Below are 13637 nucleotides of genomic sequence, written 5' to 3'. Positions count from 1 at the left end.
ACAAGGTGTTAAGTCTCAGACAACAATATTTTGCAAAACATATCGACTTAATTTTTATCTTTTATCTCATTTCCTTTGCCTTGTTGTTTATTGATGAAGACATTTGTTTACTATTTATGCTAATCGTGGCTTTTACCGCAATAATAGATAAATTCATTAGGTAAATGTTTACGGCACTTCATTTTATAGATGATATCTGGTAGTACGTTTACAATGTTTAAATTATGAGTAATTATCCGACTGATCTCTTTGAAAAAGCGACATCTCAAGTAAATTTCCGAATATGCAAATATTGGGATTTAGCAGGTAATCAACTGTAGAGTAGGATCCTGTAGATTAAGCTACAACCTGAGTACTCGAATAGTTGGCTCAGTGGAAGAGTGCTCACGGAACGCATCGTTCATAAATTTTGTTTTCAAATTTAATTTTTGCGACTTTATCTCATTTCATTACTTGGAAATAACTCCGTCAATATTCTATACGTGTTAAATCTTATTAGTATAATCTATAGGCATAGGAAAATACTTCAAATTCGGAAAACTATGTGGGCATTAATTCTTGGATAGTAAATCGATGTGCGTTCTTGTCCAAAATTCTGTGCGCTTTATGTTTTTTTGATGAGAAAAAGTGAGACAAAATTTTCATCTGACGGTAAGTTACGCCCTACTCATTGCAATATTTAATACAAAGTAAGGTACCTATTCTGACAAATTTCACTGGCTAAGAGGCGCCTTTCAAACCGAAAAACAATAATGCTGGCACACTACTTGACGGCAGGAAAATGCCACGCTAAGGCCTGCAAAGGTACTGCATCCTGTGCAAAGAAACCTCTAATGGTACATGTTATGACAAGATAAAAATTTTACATAAGAAAATGCAGTCTAGTGTAAATAAAACCATGTATTCTATAGATAATTATTTGTATAAAATAATAGAAGCTATTAACATTATGTACAAATCTTCCAACAGTATCTCAAAGTATGAATGAATTGTATTTACTGCTCAAATAAAAGATTTCATGTTTAAGCTCATCGACTTGACTTTAGTAAAATAAATCGATACAAGCGCTATTATTAACCATACGACAGATATTAATGTTAATATGATGCCGATTAAAAACATCACGAACTGTAAGCCACCTTCCTTTTCAACTAGAAATGAAAGCGCTACTACAAATACTGCAAGTAATGTTGATGATAATGTTTCTAATGTGCTATGAATTTTAGGCCATTTCCGAGCTCCAACGAAATCTTGAACAGTCGTTTCCCAACAAGATGTGACTGCACCATAACCAAAACCAGCTATTACGCATCCAATTGAATACGAGTCGTGGTTATTGTCTGCTGCTAAAACTGAAGAGAAGGATTCGTTAATTGATAGTGAGGATTCTTTAGTGTTTTTGTGTGTGTGAAAGGATAACATTCTGATAAATTACGTACCAAACGTAGATGTTGTTGATATTATAAGTCCAATTACAAGAAAATATTTATAATTTCTTTTAGGCGTTTGTGCAAGCCATGGTGTGCACAACAAAAAGCATATCCACGTGAAGCCGTGTAATGACATCAAGAAATCCATCTCTAAGATTGCAATTTTTGGACGGACTTCCAAAGCTATCATTGGCAATAAAACAATTGAGATTGTCGATAACCCCGCTCTAGCGAAACACAGCAATAAAGCTGGGTAAAAACGTGCACACGACAAAGATCTTTTTAAAGGTTTGAAGAAAGTATCGTTGATGCTATACATTACAAAAGTAAATCTCCTTTTTATCCTATACATTCGATAGGAGGGAATCATTACATTTCTTTTCATATTCATGTAAGCTGATTGGCATCGGAAGCTAAAGGAGTTAAAAATCTTTTCTGTGTGGATATCAGTCATCGGTGTTGGTATAGTTTCGTACCTTACTTCTACTTCTGTAAATTCTTTGTCATTATTTTGTTCGCCTTCCGGCTGAGAGTCTCTCCTTACTTGATTAACTATACATCCATCTATGTTCTCACCTAAAATGCTCAGTCTTTTAATTGCTATACTTAACCGTGCTTTATTATTTGTCATATTATCGGAGACATGAAATTCATCACTGTCACTCTCTTCACTCTCTTCTGGTATGTCTGGTAAGATATCAACACCAAATATATTTCTTCTTTTCTCTTCTGGACTTGGTGGTGGTGTTATGGTTTCGGCAATATTTTTTTCTGTGTTATCATCTTCTTCCCTGTGTAAGTGGTCATCCGAAGGGTTTTTCCAACATTTCTTATTCAAATTATGTAATTGCACCTCATTGCCGTAGAAATTATCCAACGCCTCATTTTTATAGGCTACATACTCACGAGAAACGTCTTTGTATCTCGAGAAAGAAACAGGCCTTCTAACGGTTTCGTCTACTTTCAAGAATAGAATTACTGGAAGTGTCTGTAGAATAATACCAGCTAGCACAATGTAGGCAAAGCTATATCCATATGCCTCAACTAATGTTGTCAATATATGTGGAAATATCGTTTGGCCTACTGCTTGTCCAGTAAAACACATACCACGTATCAGAACTAATCTTGAATCATAGGATTCAAATATAACAGCGTCGACTTGTGCTGAAATAAGAGATGAGCCCAGGCCTGAAATTAAAAAAACGAAAATATTAAAAATAATAATTTAAGGCCATTCTTCTGATTAAGCTTATTTATAAGATTATTCTCTTGCCATGTTAATTGAATTTTTTATTGACTTTGATCAATTTAATATTGATTCAGAAAATGGTAAAGTTTAAGAAAGCCTTAGATAAATTTATTTCTTTTTGCAACTTATCAGGTGACCGTAAACGTTTCTCTGAATATTGTGACTTCACTGACTAGTACAACAATTTGACAACAGAGTGAATAGGCTAGCTAAGTAATTATAATATGGTTGGTACATTGGATACATAGTAAAATATTATTTTTGTTTATAAACAAAGTTAAAGTATGTCATCCGGGTTTCTGTGAGGCATAAAGTAGTCATGTATTTTGGAATTCTTATGAACTTTTAGCGTTATGGCACATCATAGTAAATTAAAGTACGTATGGTCGAGACATCGCCATGTAAAAAGGAAAAGAATTAACAACCACATACAAAAATAATAAAAAATGCGTTTTTTTATGGAATAGGAGGACAAACGAGCGTACGGGTCACCTGGTGTTAAGTGATCAAATTGCAAATTGCATTCACTTGCAAATAAAACACATATAATTATAAATTTTATCATAATATCTAATTATCTCTTAAGGCCCATAGTTAGCAACTACGTGGGCCTTATTAGAAAGCTCATGGCCGCTCAGAGGGCTATGCTCGGAGTTTCCTTGCGAGACCGAATCAGAAATGAGGAGATCCGTAGGAGAACCAAAGGTACCGACATAGTCCAAATGATTGCGAAACTGAAGTGGCAGTGGGCCACATAGTTCGACGGACAGATGGCCGTTGGGGCAGTAAAATCCTCGAATCACGACCACGTACCGGAAGACGCAGTGTTGGTAGGCCCCCCACAAGATAGATCGACGATCTGGAGGTTGGATGACGGCAGCGTAGGACCGATCGTCGTGGAAATCTTTGGGGGAGGCCTTTGTCCAGCAGTGGACGTCTTCCGGCTGATGATGATCTATCTCTTAATATCAATAAATATATGATAACTCACGATATACTGTGGGGTAAGTAATTTATTCAATTTCCTTCATAAATTCAATAATGACATGAATGAACTTGAAAATGTTATGCTAAATAAATAAATGCTTACCACCGAAAATTCCATAAATAAATGTATGCAAATAGAGAGGCACAAATGCGCACAGAAATATCCCAGCTACCACAAAGAAAAGTCCTATTGTAGCCATTATTCTGTATCCGTTCGACCTCCCCCAAGAATCCGCTGCTTCTCTGAACCAGCATTCTGAAGTCAAAACCATGAAAACAGGTAGCAGATAGTACATTACATCTTTATAGAGTAGGTTCTAGACTCTAGTGATCCTCAAAGTATATGAATATGACCCTATTTTACCGAAGGTAAACGGTATTGGGTAAACGTTTGACAGCGTGATGAAGGCATCTATGGATTCTGACTATGTCAGAAGCTTCAAGAAGATCTCCTGGAAAAATAACGTGATAGTTGGGTAAGTAACCATACATATGAAGCACCTGGCATAGCCTAGGATAGAATCCTCAGATTGCATCTAGCACGCTGCCGTTTACCATTACCAAATACCAGTGGATATCCGAATTCGTGGAATACTACCGGGTTGGGTATCCGGATTATCGTGAATCCATATGTCTAATTAGGTCCAGATCAATTTAGCCTCGCTACTGTAATATTTTGCGCAACACAAGCCCAAAAATGGACTTGTATAGGCAAATTTTACAACTTGGATTACATTGTAAATAAACTGATAGAAAAACTTACGTGTTAGACCATAGGTCAACATAAAAGTTGCTGAAGTAGAGAGGCCTAGCCATAGAGGCACGTCGAAACTAGAGAGATGAACCCATAATACACCGTAGGCTAGCAACAGATTCGGCAAACATATCTAAAATAAAATACGACATTTAGAACAGGTATTTACAAATAGTGCATCATAGCAAACAATTAATAATACCCTTTTTGCTTTAATATACCCTATGCCTTTCAAAAATGTTTTTTTTTTATTTTAGAGGATCAACAGTCTTAAATTAAAAGTCAATAATAATCAAATATAGGTAGACGTACAACTCAAATTTATAGACAATGGTTAAGAAGAACTAGAAACTTAAGTACTAAAAATAAGTACACAAATAAAATCCAACTGAGCCAACCGTTCGAGTGACGTATCGTCATAAAATCTTGTATGCTATGTTCAACTCTCAGGTTTTGGCTTCATCTACAGGATATACTATTATATTACTGTATTAATCCTAGAAGTGAGGATTATCACTTTAAAAACCAAAATTAATAAAAATTATTTTCCAAAGATTTTTTTATAGTGCTCGTTATACTTGCTCATGACTAGTATGAAAAATATCTAGTTTTTAATCATTCACTATATTTATATTGAGAGTGTTACTCGTCTTAATGTAAAACAGGTCTCAATATTATTAATAAATATAAGAAAGAGTAAAGGCTCAAGTAAAGAACCTTGAGGTACTCCACTCGGAATATTTACCCACCCAGAAATATAATTGTTATTTACAATTGCTTGATATTGGTTATTTAGGTATATAAAATGAGAGCCACCGAAATAGGTCCCCCTGATATATTATGCCTATCTTAGATAATTTTAAAATAAGTACATTCAGATAAGCTTTTTTAATTTCTTTCTGAGCGACGAAGCAGGTAACTAGATGAGTACTTATTTTATAAAATGAAACCATGAGCGAGCGTCGTTTTTTTTTTTTTGGAAAAGCAGGACAAACGAGCGTACGGGTCATCTGGTGTTAAGTGATCACCGCCGCCCACATTCTCTTGCAACACCAGAGAAATCACAGGAGCGTTGCTGGCCTTTAAGGAAGGTGTACGCGCAAGGTACCAGAGATGACAGCATTACTCCATATTTGGCCGGACCTGCGCATTGTACACCGCTAGAATGTGCGCCGGCTTGAAGTATTGCCAGGCTCTATTTACTAGGTAGGTAGGTAATTAATTGACGACCATAAAAATCTGAAGGAATCCATTTTCGAAAATTAATGACTATTATGATATATGAAAAATAATCAGTAGATCTACTTTACACAAATAAATTTTATAAACAAAATTTATGAAGGATACGTTTCTCGAACGTAGCAGGACGTTCAACTAATGGTAATTGATACACCCTGCCCATTACAATGCAGTGCCACTCAGAATTCTTGAAAAAAATAAAAAGCTCTTAGCGGCATTACAATAATTGCGCTCGCTACCCTGAGACATAAGATGTCAAGTCTCATTTGCGCAGTAATTTCACTAGCTACGGCGGCCTTCAGACCGAAACACGTTAATGTTTACACAGTACTCAAAGGAGCCTCAAACTGCGATTGTCACGCACACTAAAGTAATACTGGCCTGTGTTTATCGGTTGTCTAGCAGCAAGAGGTTCTATCTAGACGTATAAATTATCTAAGGGAAAATAAAAGTTTATTGAATTTCTCACTTTTTCTCAATTTTGACTAACGTCTTATGTCTCAAGGAGACGAGCGCAGTTGTAGTACCACTCATAATTTTTGGATTTTTCAAAAATCCTGAGCGGTACTGCATAGTAATGGGCCGGGCTTATCATCAGCTGAACGTCCAAAATGAAAAAATGCCAAAGTAAAGATTGCCAGAAAACAGTTGTGAGATTCAAAACAATGCCTATTTACGTCGTGACGTAGGTAGATTCATACCTATCTTTTATTCGTCTTATCTGCAGGCAAGCGTAATAATAAAGCATATTCTACGTCACCAAATAAATCATACTTATTCAGACGTTTCGTACAACAAATGAACGATAAGCCACTGATTTGTAAAAGATTAAGCACGTGATGTTATTATAATATGATTTTGCAAATTTATGTTTTGTAAGTCAAAACTGATCAATAAATATTTAAAGTGAAAAGACATTAAAGATTTACATTGCCGACTCAAGGGCACTCCAGTTTTAACATCCGTGTGACTACGAGTATTTTTATTCCTATGAGTATTTTACCAATTTAATATTAGTGATGTATCAATTTCTATTGTCAGCAATCTCGATGGTTTAGATAATGTGGACGGAACTGTGGCTCCCTTCTTAGGGCTTTGACCAGAGACAGGTTGTTTAGTAGGTTTTCCTCACTTAAAAACAAGTGAAAATTTCCAATAATCTTCCGTAATCTCTTTTATGCTTAAGTAGAGACAGAACTATCAAATACATAAGAGATTTCATACCTACGAAAATGTTTTTTTTTTATTTTATGGAATAGGAGGACAAACGAGCGTACGGGTCACCTGCTGTTAAGTGATCACCGCCGCCCACAATCTCTTGCAACACCAGAGGAATCACAGGAGCGTTGTCGGCCTTTAAGGAAGGTGTACGCGCTTTTTTTGAAGGTACCCATGTCGTATCGTCCCTGAAACACCGCACAAGGAAGCTCATTCCACAGCTTTGTAGTACGTGGAAGAAAGCTCCTTGAAAACCGCACTGTGGAGGACCGCCACACATCCAGATGGGGAGGATGATATCCTAGCTTGTGGCGTGTCGTACGAAGGTGGAATTCGGCTGCAGGAATCAGGTTAAACAGCTCTTCGGAACACTCCCCGTGATAAATACGGTAGAAGACACAATGAAGCGACGTCTCTACGCAACGCCAAGTGATCCAGCCGTTCACAGAGCACTGGGTCTCCGACAATTCGAGCTGCTCTGCGTTGCACGCGGTCAAATGGATCGAGCTGATACTGGGGTGCGCCAGACCAGAGATGACAGCAATACTCCATGTGTGGCCGGACCTGCGCTTTGTAGAGCGCTAGTATGTGGGCCGGCTTAAAGTATTGCCGTGCTCTATTAATGACGCCCAGTTTCTTTGAAGCCAATTTGGCTATGCCTTCCAGATGACCACGAAATTGGCAATCGCTCGAGATTTCGAGACCCAGTATTCCGATACTAGGCGAGGCTTTGAGGGAAGTGTTGTCGAAGAGCGGTGATACGACAAATGGGGTTTTTTTAGTGGTAAACGCGCAAACTTGAGTCTTCTGGGGGTTAAATTGGACAAGGTTCAATTTTCCCCATTCCGCGACCTTCTCAAGAGAGGACTCGATAGAAGACACAAGTTTCTCCCGGCACTGGTCGACGATTTCCTGAGAGAGACCTGCATGGCCCGTGTATATGGCATCACCAGTGCTGTCGTCTGCATAGCAATGAATGTTGGAGGTGTCCAACATATCATTGATATGCAGAAGAAACAGCGTGGGAGACAGCACACAGTTTGGGGCACTCCAGAATTCACGGGCTTCGGGTTCGAGCAACATCCGTCGACAACGACCTGTATGCTACGACCAGTGAGGAAGCTGGAGGTCCACTTGCACAAGCTCTCGGGAAGCCCAATGATGGAAGTTTGGAGAGGAGCGCCTTGTGCCATACACGATCAAAGGCCTTCGCTATATCCAGGCTAACTGCCAGGCCTTCCCCCTTGCTTTCAATAGCCGCAGCCCATCTATGTGTCAGGTATACCAGAAGATCACCTGCCGACCGACCATGGCGAAACCCGTATTGTCGGTCGTTGATCAAAGGTGACCCTCTAGGTATACCTAGAGGGTCACCAGGCTCACCAGCACCACCAAGAGCTGACGGCTAATTATGCTCTCCATGATTTTGGAGAGCAGGAAGGTAATAGCAATAGGCCTGTAGTTTGCCGGATCCGAACTGTCTAATTTTTTTGGATCGGATGGACAAGGGCAGACTTCCATAAGTCAGGGACTACGCCTTTAGAATAAGAGTGCTGGAATAAACGCGTTAGCACCGGCGTCAACTCAGGGGCACACGTCCTAAGCACGATTGGAGAAATGCCATCCGGCCCGCTCGACTTCCTGACGTCCAACGAAAACAGAGCTCGCCTAACAGTTTTCTGTCTGAACTGTACTTCAGGCATAGAGCTCTGACACCGCGGGATGGTCGGCGGTGTTTTTCCGTTGTCGTCAAGAGTCGAGTTGGAGGCGAAAAGAGTGCACAAGAGATCGGCTTTCTCTTTTGCCGTATGGGCCAGGGTGTCATTCCTCATGTGCAACGGCGGCATGGACGGCTAGTTGAAGTTACCAAGAGCAGCTTTCGACAACGACCAGAACTTGCGTGTTTCGGTCGGGTAACGGGAAAGCTGCTCGCCGATTTTGACGACGTGTTTTGACTTTGCACGAGCGTTTTGCCGCTTAAAAAATCTGGAGGCACGGTTGTATTTCCTCTTAAGAACTGTGCAGTTCGGATCCTTTGTGCTCAGCGCCGCAACCCAAGTTCGATACGCCTGTTTTTTGCAGTCAGATGCTGCTTTAGCTGACGCATCGAACCAGGGCTGTGATCTGCCACCGATGGGTACTACAGAGTTTGGTATAAAAATATCCATACCCTGTAGGATCACATCGGCTACTGCAACGGCGCAGGCACTAGGATCATCCGAAGGGAAACAAACCCTGCCCCAAGGGTAGGATGCAAAAAAGGAACGCATCCTATCCCAATCTGCTGACTTGTAGTGCCAAACGCGGCGGGTCGCTGGTGGTCTGCGACGTTGGCGTTTGATAGGCACTACACTTCTGACCAGGCAATGGTCGGACGTTCCGAGAGGGGCGTCGACAAAGACCTGGTAACCATCGGGATGTGTAGTCAGCAGAAGATCCAATAAGGACGGCATGTGGCTATCCACATCCGGGAGCCGCGTTGGCGACTCAACCAATTGGGACAGACCATACGCCAATGCAAAATTATGCACAGATCGCCCTGCGTAGCCTGTGGTACGTGATCCAAGCCATTCGGCATTGTGCCCGTTGAAATCACCCAAGACTACGATTTCAGCGGAGGGGATCTGTGCAAGTACGTCGTCAATTGCCGCTTGAACGCAGCCCATGAGATGATCGGTTTCTGCGTTACCACTATGAGACCTGTAGACACACGCATAGATGCGGACGCGGCCCTCTAAATCTACGCGGAGCCAGAGAGTGGACAGGTCCCTACCCTCAAAATTGCCGAGACGGCGACAGCACATATCCTCCCTAACGTACACACATACCCCGGCATGAGGCAAAAAATTGTACTCAATTTTGTACCCGGGGTACGTTAAATATGACGTATCGCTAGGTCGAGATATCTGCGTCTCAGTAAGGAAACACAAGGCCGGCTGCGCCGTCCCAAGGTGGACGGTTAACCCGGACGAGTCTGGCCCGATTGTGCCGACGTCAAAAGACGGCAGCGTGACTCTCCCACTTCTAAATTATTAATAATGCTATTTCTTTATTAGTATTTTTAATAATGCTCAAAAATTATAAATATTGTCAAGTAATTTCTTGAATTTCAACGTCATCATCTATCTACCGGATTGTCGAATATTGTATTTGTTTGTATTGAGCGTTGCAAACTTGTTATGTAGGTAAATTACATTTTGATATGATATTTATTAATATTTAAATAAAATTATATACTTAGGTAATAATTAATAGTTCAAATATTTTCCTCAGAAATATAACCAAAAACTATTCTATCTTTTATCTTTGTTAAATTGTTGGTTTGTTAAAAATTATATAATAACTAAATAAAGATCAGTGCAAGAGGCAAATTTTTCTTAGCCAAATGGCGAAATGTACACAACATTCAACACTGCTACCGTACACAAGTATAATACAAATAATGTGTTAGATAAAATGTATTCTACTCGTCTGTATGTTCCTACTGCTTATGTTTATTTTTGATATAAGCAAACTGACAGTCGGAAAGTTATGTTTGCACTCTGCGAATACCCATCGCAATGTTTGCCAACTCATTTCAATCTTGCTATCTGACATCTGTTCTCTCATTGACACTTGTTATGATATTGTAATCGTCTGGTTTCATCATGTCATCGCATCCAGATAAGGCATTACATTTTTAATCCTCAAAGCTTGGTGGTCTATTTAATCTTGACATTGGCTGAATAACTGAATTGAGGTACCCCTTCCACAGAATTCACAATTAGAAGAATAGTAAGATTAATAAGTGATTCGTGACAATGTCATATACTAATACAATTTCGTTCGTTGACAATTGTGATTGTCATTAGAACATAATAAACAAAAGAAATTATACAAAACTAAAGTTATACTTGCATTTAAGAAAACAACAGATATTAGCAGCGTCCAACGCATGCCTATTCGTTGCGTTTGAACATCAAAATCCATCTTTGGACATTATTTACAAACATTTTATCACTTCACTAGGGCGGGCACAACACATAACTATTAAGCAAACACGAACCAGCACGGTATAGACAGCATCTATGAGTGCATTGAATTCGTTATCGATGTTAGTACCTGTGGCTACTTTGTCTTATCAGCTTATCGCTTCATTTTGTGGTCGTTTAAGTAAGAAATCGGAAAAGGTATATTTCTATCGGTTTTCGACATGATGTATAAAGTAACTTTTAATGTACTTATCCATTTGGGATGGATTGGAACACGCGGACTTATTGAAGAGGACAAAAGTACGTACGGGTTACCTGATGTTAAGTGATCTCCGCCGCTCCCATTCTCTTGCAACACCAGAGGAATCACAGCATCGTTGCCGGCCTTTTAGAAAGGTGTACGCTTTTTTGCCATTGTCGTATTGTCCTGAGAACACCGCACAAGGAAGCTCATTCCACAGCTTGGTTGTATCTGGAAGAAAGTTCCTTGAAAACCACTGTGTGGAGCAAAAAGACGTTTCTTGCGAAGGTGGATCTCGGCGGCACGAAAATTATTTTTTTTTAAGAAAATAAGGGACGAGACGAGCAGGACGGTCAGCTGATAGTAATTGTTGCGCCCTGCTCATTACAATGCAGTGCCGCTCAGGATTCTTGAAAAACCCCAAAAATTCTGAACAGCACTACAACTGCGCTCGTCACCTTGAGACATAAGATGTTAAGTCTCATTTGCCCAGTAATTTCACTAGCTACGGCGCCCTTCAGACCGAAACACTGTAATGCAGAAATAGGCGCCGTTGTGGTACCCATAATCTAGCCGGCATCCTGTGCAAAGGAGCTACCCATATGTCAAATAGCTCTTTGGAACACACCCCGTGATAAATATGCGGTTGTAGACACACAATGAAGCGACGTCTCTACGCAACGCCAAGTGATCTAGCCGTTCACAGAGCACTGGGTCCCCGAAAATTCGAGCAGTAGCAGTTCTGTGTTGCACGCGATTTTTTTATTGTTATTGCACTCAATGTAGTGCTCGCCAACTATCTATTATGATGACTATTAGATATTATCATTGGAATTTAAGTCGCAAACTTTTCCGATTCAGTGTCCCACTATCCTACATAATTATTAAAGACTAGTTGACCCGACAGACGTTGTTCTGTATATAATAAATAAAATAATGTTTTTTATGAATTTGTCAGTAATATATTATCATAACATCAAAAATTATTTCGTAAAAATGCTCCCTGTTGTTGTTATGAAATTGTTTTACAGAAGAACTGTCATACCGTGCGTCAATAAATTCTCTCATAGAAAATATGTCCATACAAAACAAATATCGGACGACGGGGGACACATCAAAGGAAAAGCAAAATTGTTGTTAATATTTAATTCCGAACACTTTCATATTTATTCGCCTTTTAAACCTTCCCTGGACTTCCACAAATAATTCAAGACCAATATTAGCCAAATCGGTCCAGCCGTTCTCGAATTTTAGCGAGACTAACGAACAGCAATTCATTTTTATATATAATATATAGATTATGTAGGATTACAATTTGCCAATATAGTAGAGTATTATATAGTTTTAGCTCTATAAATGTATCGCCGGTGATGGACGTAAAATAAAAATGAACCATAAACCAATAATTACAAACCTCATTTTCACCTGCAGACAACCATTGCCCTGAGTTGACGCCGGTACTAACGCGTTTATTCCGGCACTCTTATTCAAAAGGCGTAGTCCCTGATTCATGGAAGTCAGCCCTTGTCCATCCGATCCCAAAAAAAGGAGACAGTTCGGATCGGGCAAACTACAGGCCTATTGCTATTACCTCCCTACTCTCCAAAATCATGGAGAGCATAATCAACCGCCAGCTCTTGGTATACCTTGAGGGTCACCAGTTGATCAACGACCGGCAGTACGGCTTTCGCCATGGTCGGTCGACTGGCGATCTTCTGGTATACCTAACACATAGATGGGCGGCGGCTATTGAAAGCAAGGGGGAAGGCCTGGCAGTTGGTCTGGATATAGCGAAGGCCTTTGATCGTGTATGGCACAAGGCGCTCCTCGCAAAACTTCCATCATTTGTGCTTCCCGAGAGCTTATGCAAGTGGACCTCCAGCTTCCGCACTGGGCGCAGCATACAGGTCGTTATCGACGGTTATTGCTCGAATCCCAAGCCCGTGAACGCTGGAGTGCCCCAAGGCTGTGTGCTATCTCCCACGATGTTTCTTCTGCATATCAATGATATGTTGGACACCGCCAACATGCATTGCTATGCAGACGACAGTACTGGTGATGCCGTATACACGGGCCATGCAGGTCTCTCTCGGGAAAACGTCGACCAGTGCCGGGAGAAACTTGTGTCTTCTATCGAGTCCTCTCTCGAGAAGGTTGCGGAATGGGGTAAGTTGAACCTTGTCCAATTTAACCCCCAGAAGACTCAAGTTTGCGCGTTTACCACTAAAAAAACCCCATTAGCCGTATCACCGCTCTTCGAGAACACTTCCCTTAAAGCCTCGCCTAGTATCGGAATACTGGGTCTCGAAATCTCGAGCAATTGCCAATTCCGTGGCCATCTGGAGGGCAAAGCCAAACTGGCTTCAAAGAAACTGGGCGTCATAAATAGAGCACGGCAATACTTCAAGCCGGCCCACATTCTAGCGCTCTACAAAGCGCAGGTCCGGCCTCACATGGAGTATTGCTGTCATCTCTGGTCTGGCGCACCCCAGTATCAGCTCGATCCATTTGACCGCGTGCAACGCAGAGCAGCTCGAATTTTCGGTGA

The 13637-nt window shown here is 40.5% G+C and overlaps 1 protein-coding gene across 1 annotated transcript; it reads right to left on the bottom strand.

The window, feature by feature from the left end:
• Positions 1 to 946: 946 nt before the first annotated feature.
• On the bottom strand, positions 947 to 10936 carry LOC126970450 (uncharacterized). The gene is made up of 5 exons (XM_050816347.1): positions 10775 to 10936; positions 4430 to 4553; positions 3770 to 3922; positions 1440 to 2618; positions 947 to 1352 (listed from the first exon to the last, which is right to left on the bottom strand). The coding sequence occupies exons 1-5, from the start codon at positions 10844 to 10846 to the stop codon at positions 1003 to 1005; spliced, it is 1878 nt and encodes a 625-aa protein (XP_050672304.1). The 5' UTR covers positions 10847 to 10936; the 3' UTR covers positions 947 to 1002.
• Between the last annotated feature and the right edge of the window lie 2701 nt (positions 10937 to 13637).

The sequence above is a fragment of the Leptidea sinapis genome, chromosome 21 (genome assembly GCF_905404315.1).
Source record: "Leptidea sinapis chromosome 21, ilLepSina1.1, whole genome shotgun sequence".
Lineage (NCBI taxonomy): Eukaryota > Metazoa > Arthropoda > Insecta > Lepidoptera > Pieridae > Leptidea > Leptidea sinapis.
This window is presented reverse-complemented; position numbering and strand designations above follow the sequence as displayed.

Bases quoted from the DNA above. Each gene is read 5' to 3' on its own strand.
- LOC126970450 (XM_050816347.1), bottom strand. From the start codon at position 10,846: ATGGATTTTGATGTTCAAACGCAACGAATAGGCATGCGTTGGACGCTG. The intron at 2,619-3,769 runs GTAAGCATTTAT...TTTTAATTTCAG, and splicing joins TATTTATGGAATTTTCGGTG to GCCTGGGCTCATCTCTTATT. The intron at 1,353-1,439 runs GTACGTAATTTA...CCTTCTCTTCAG, and splicing joins ATCAACAACATCTACGTTTG to TTTTAGCAGCAGACAATAAC.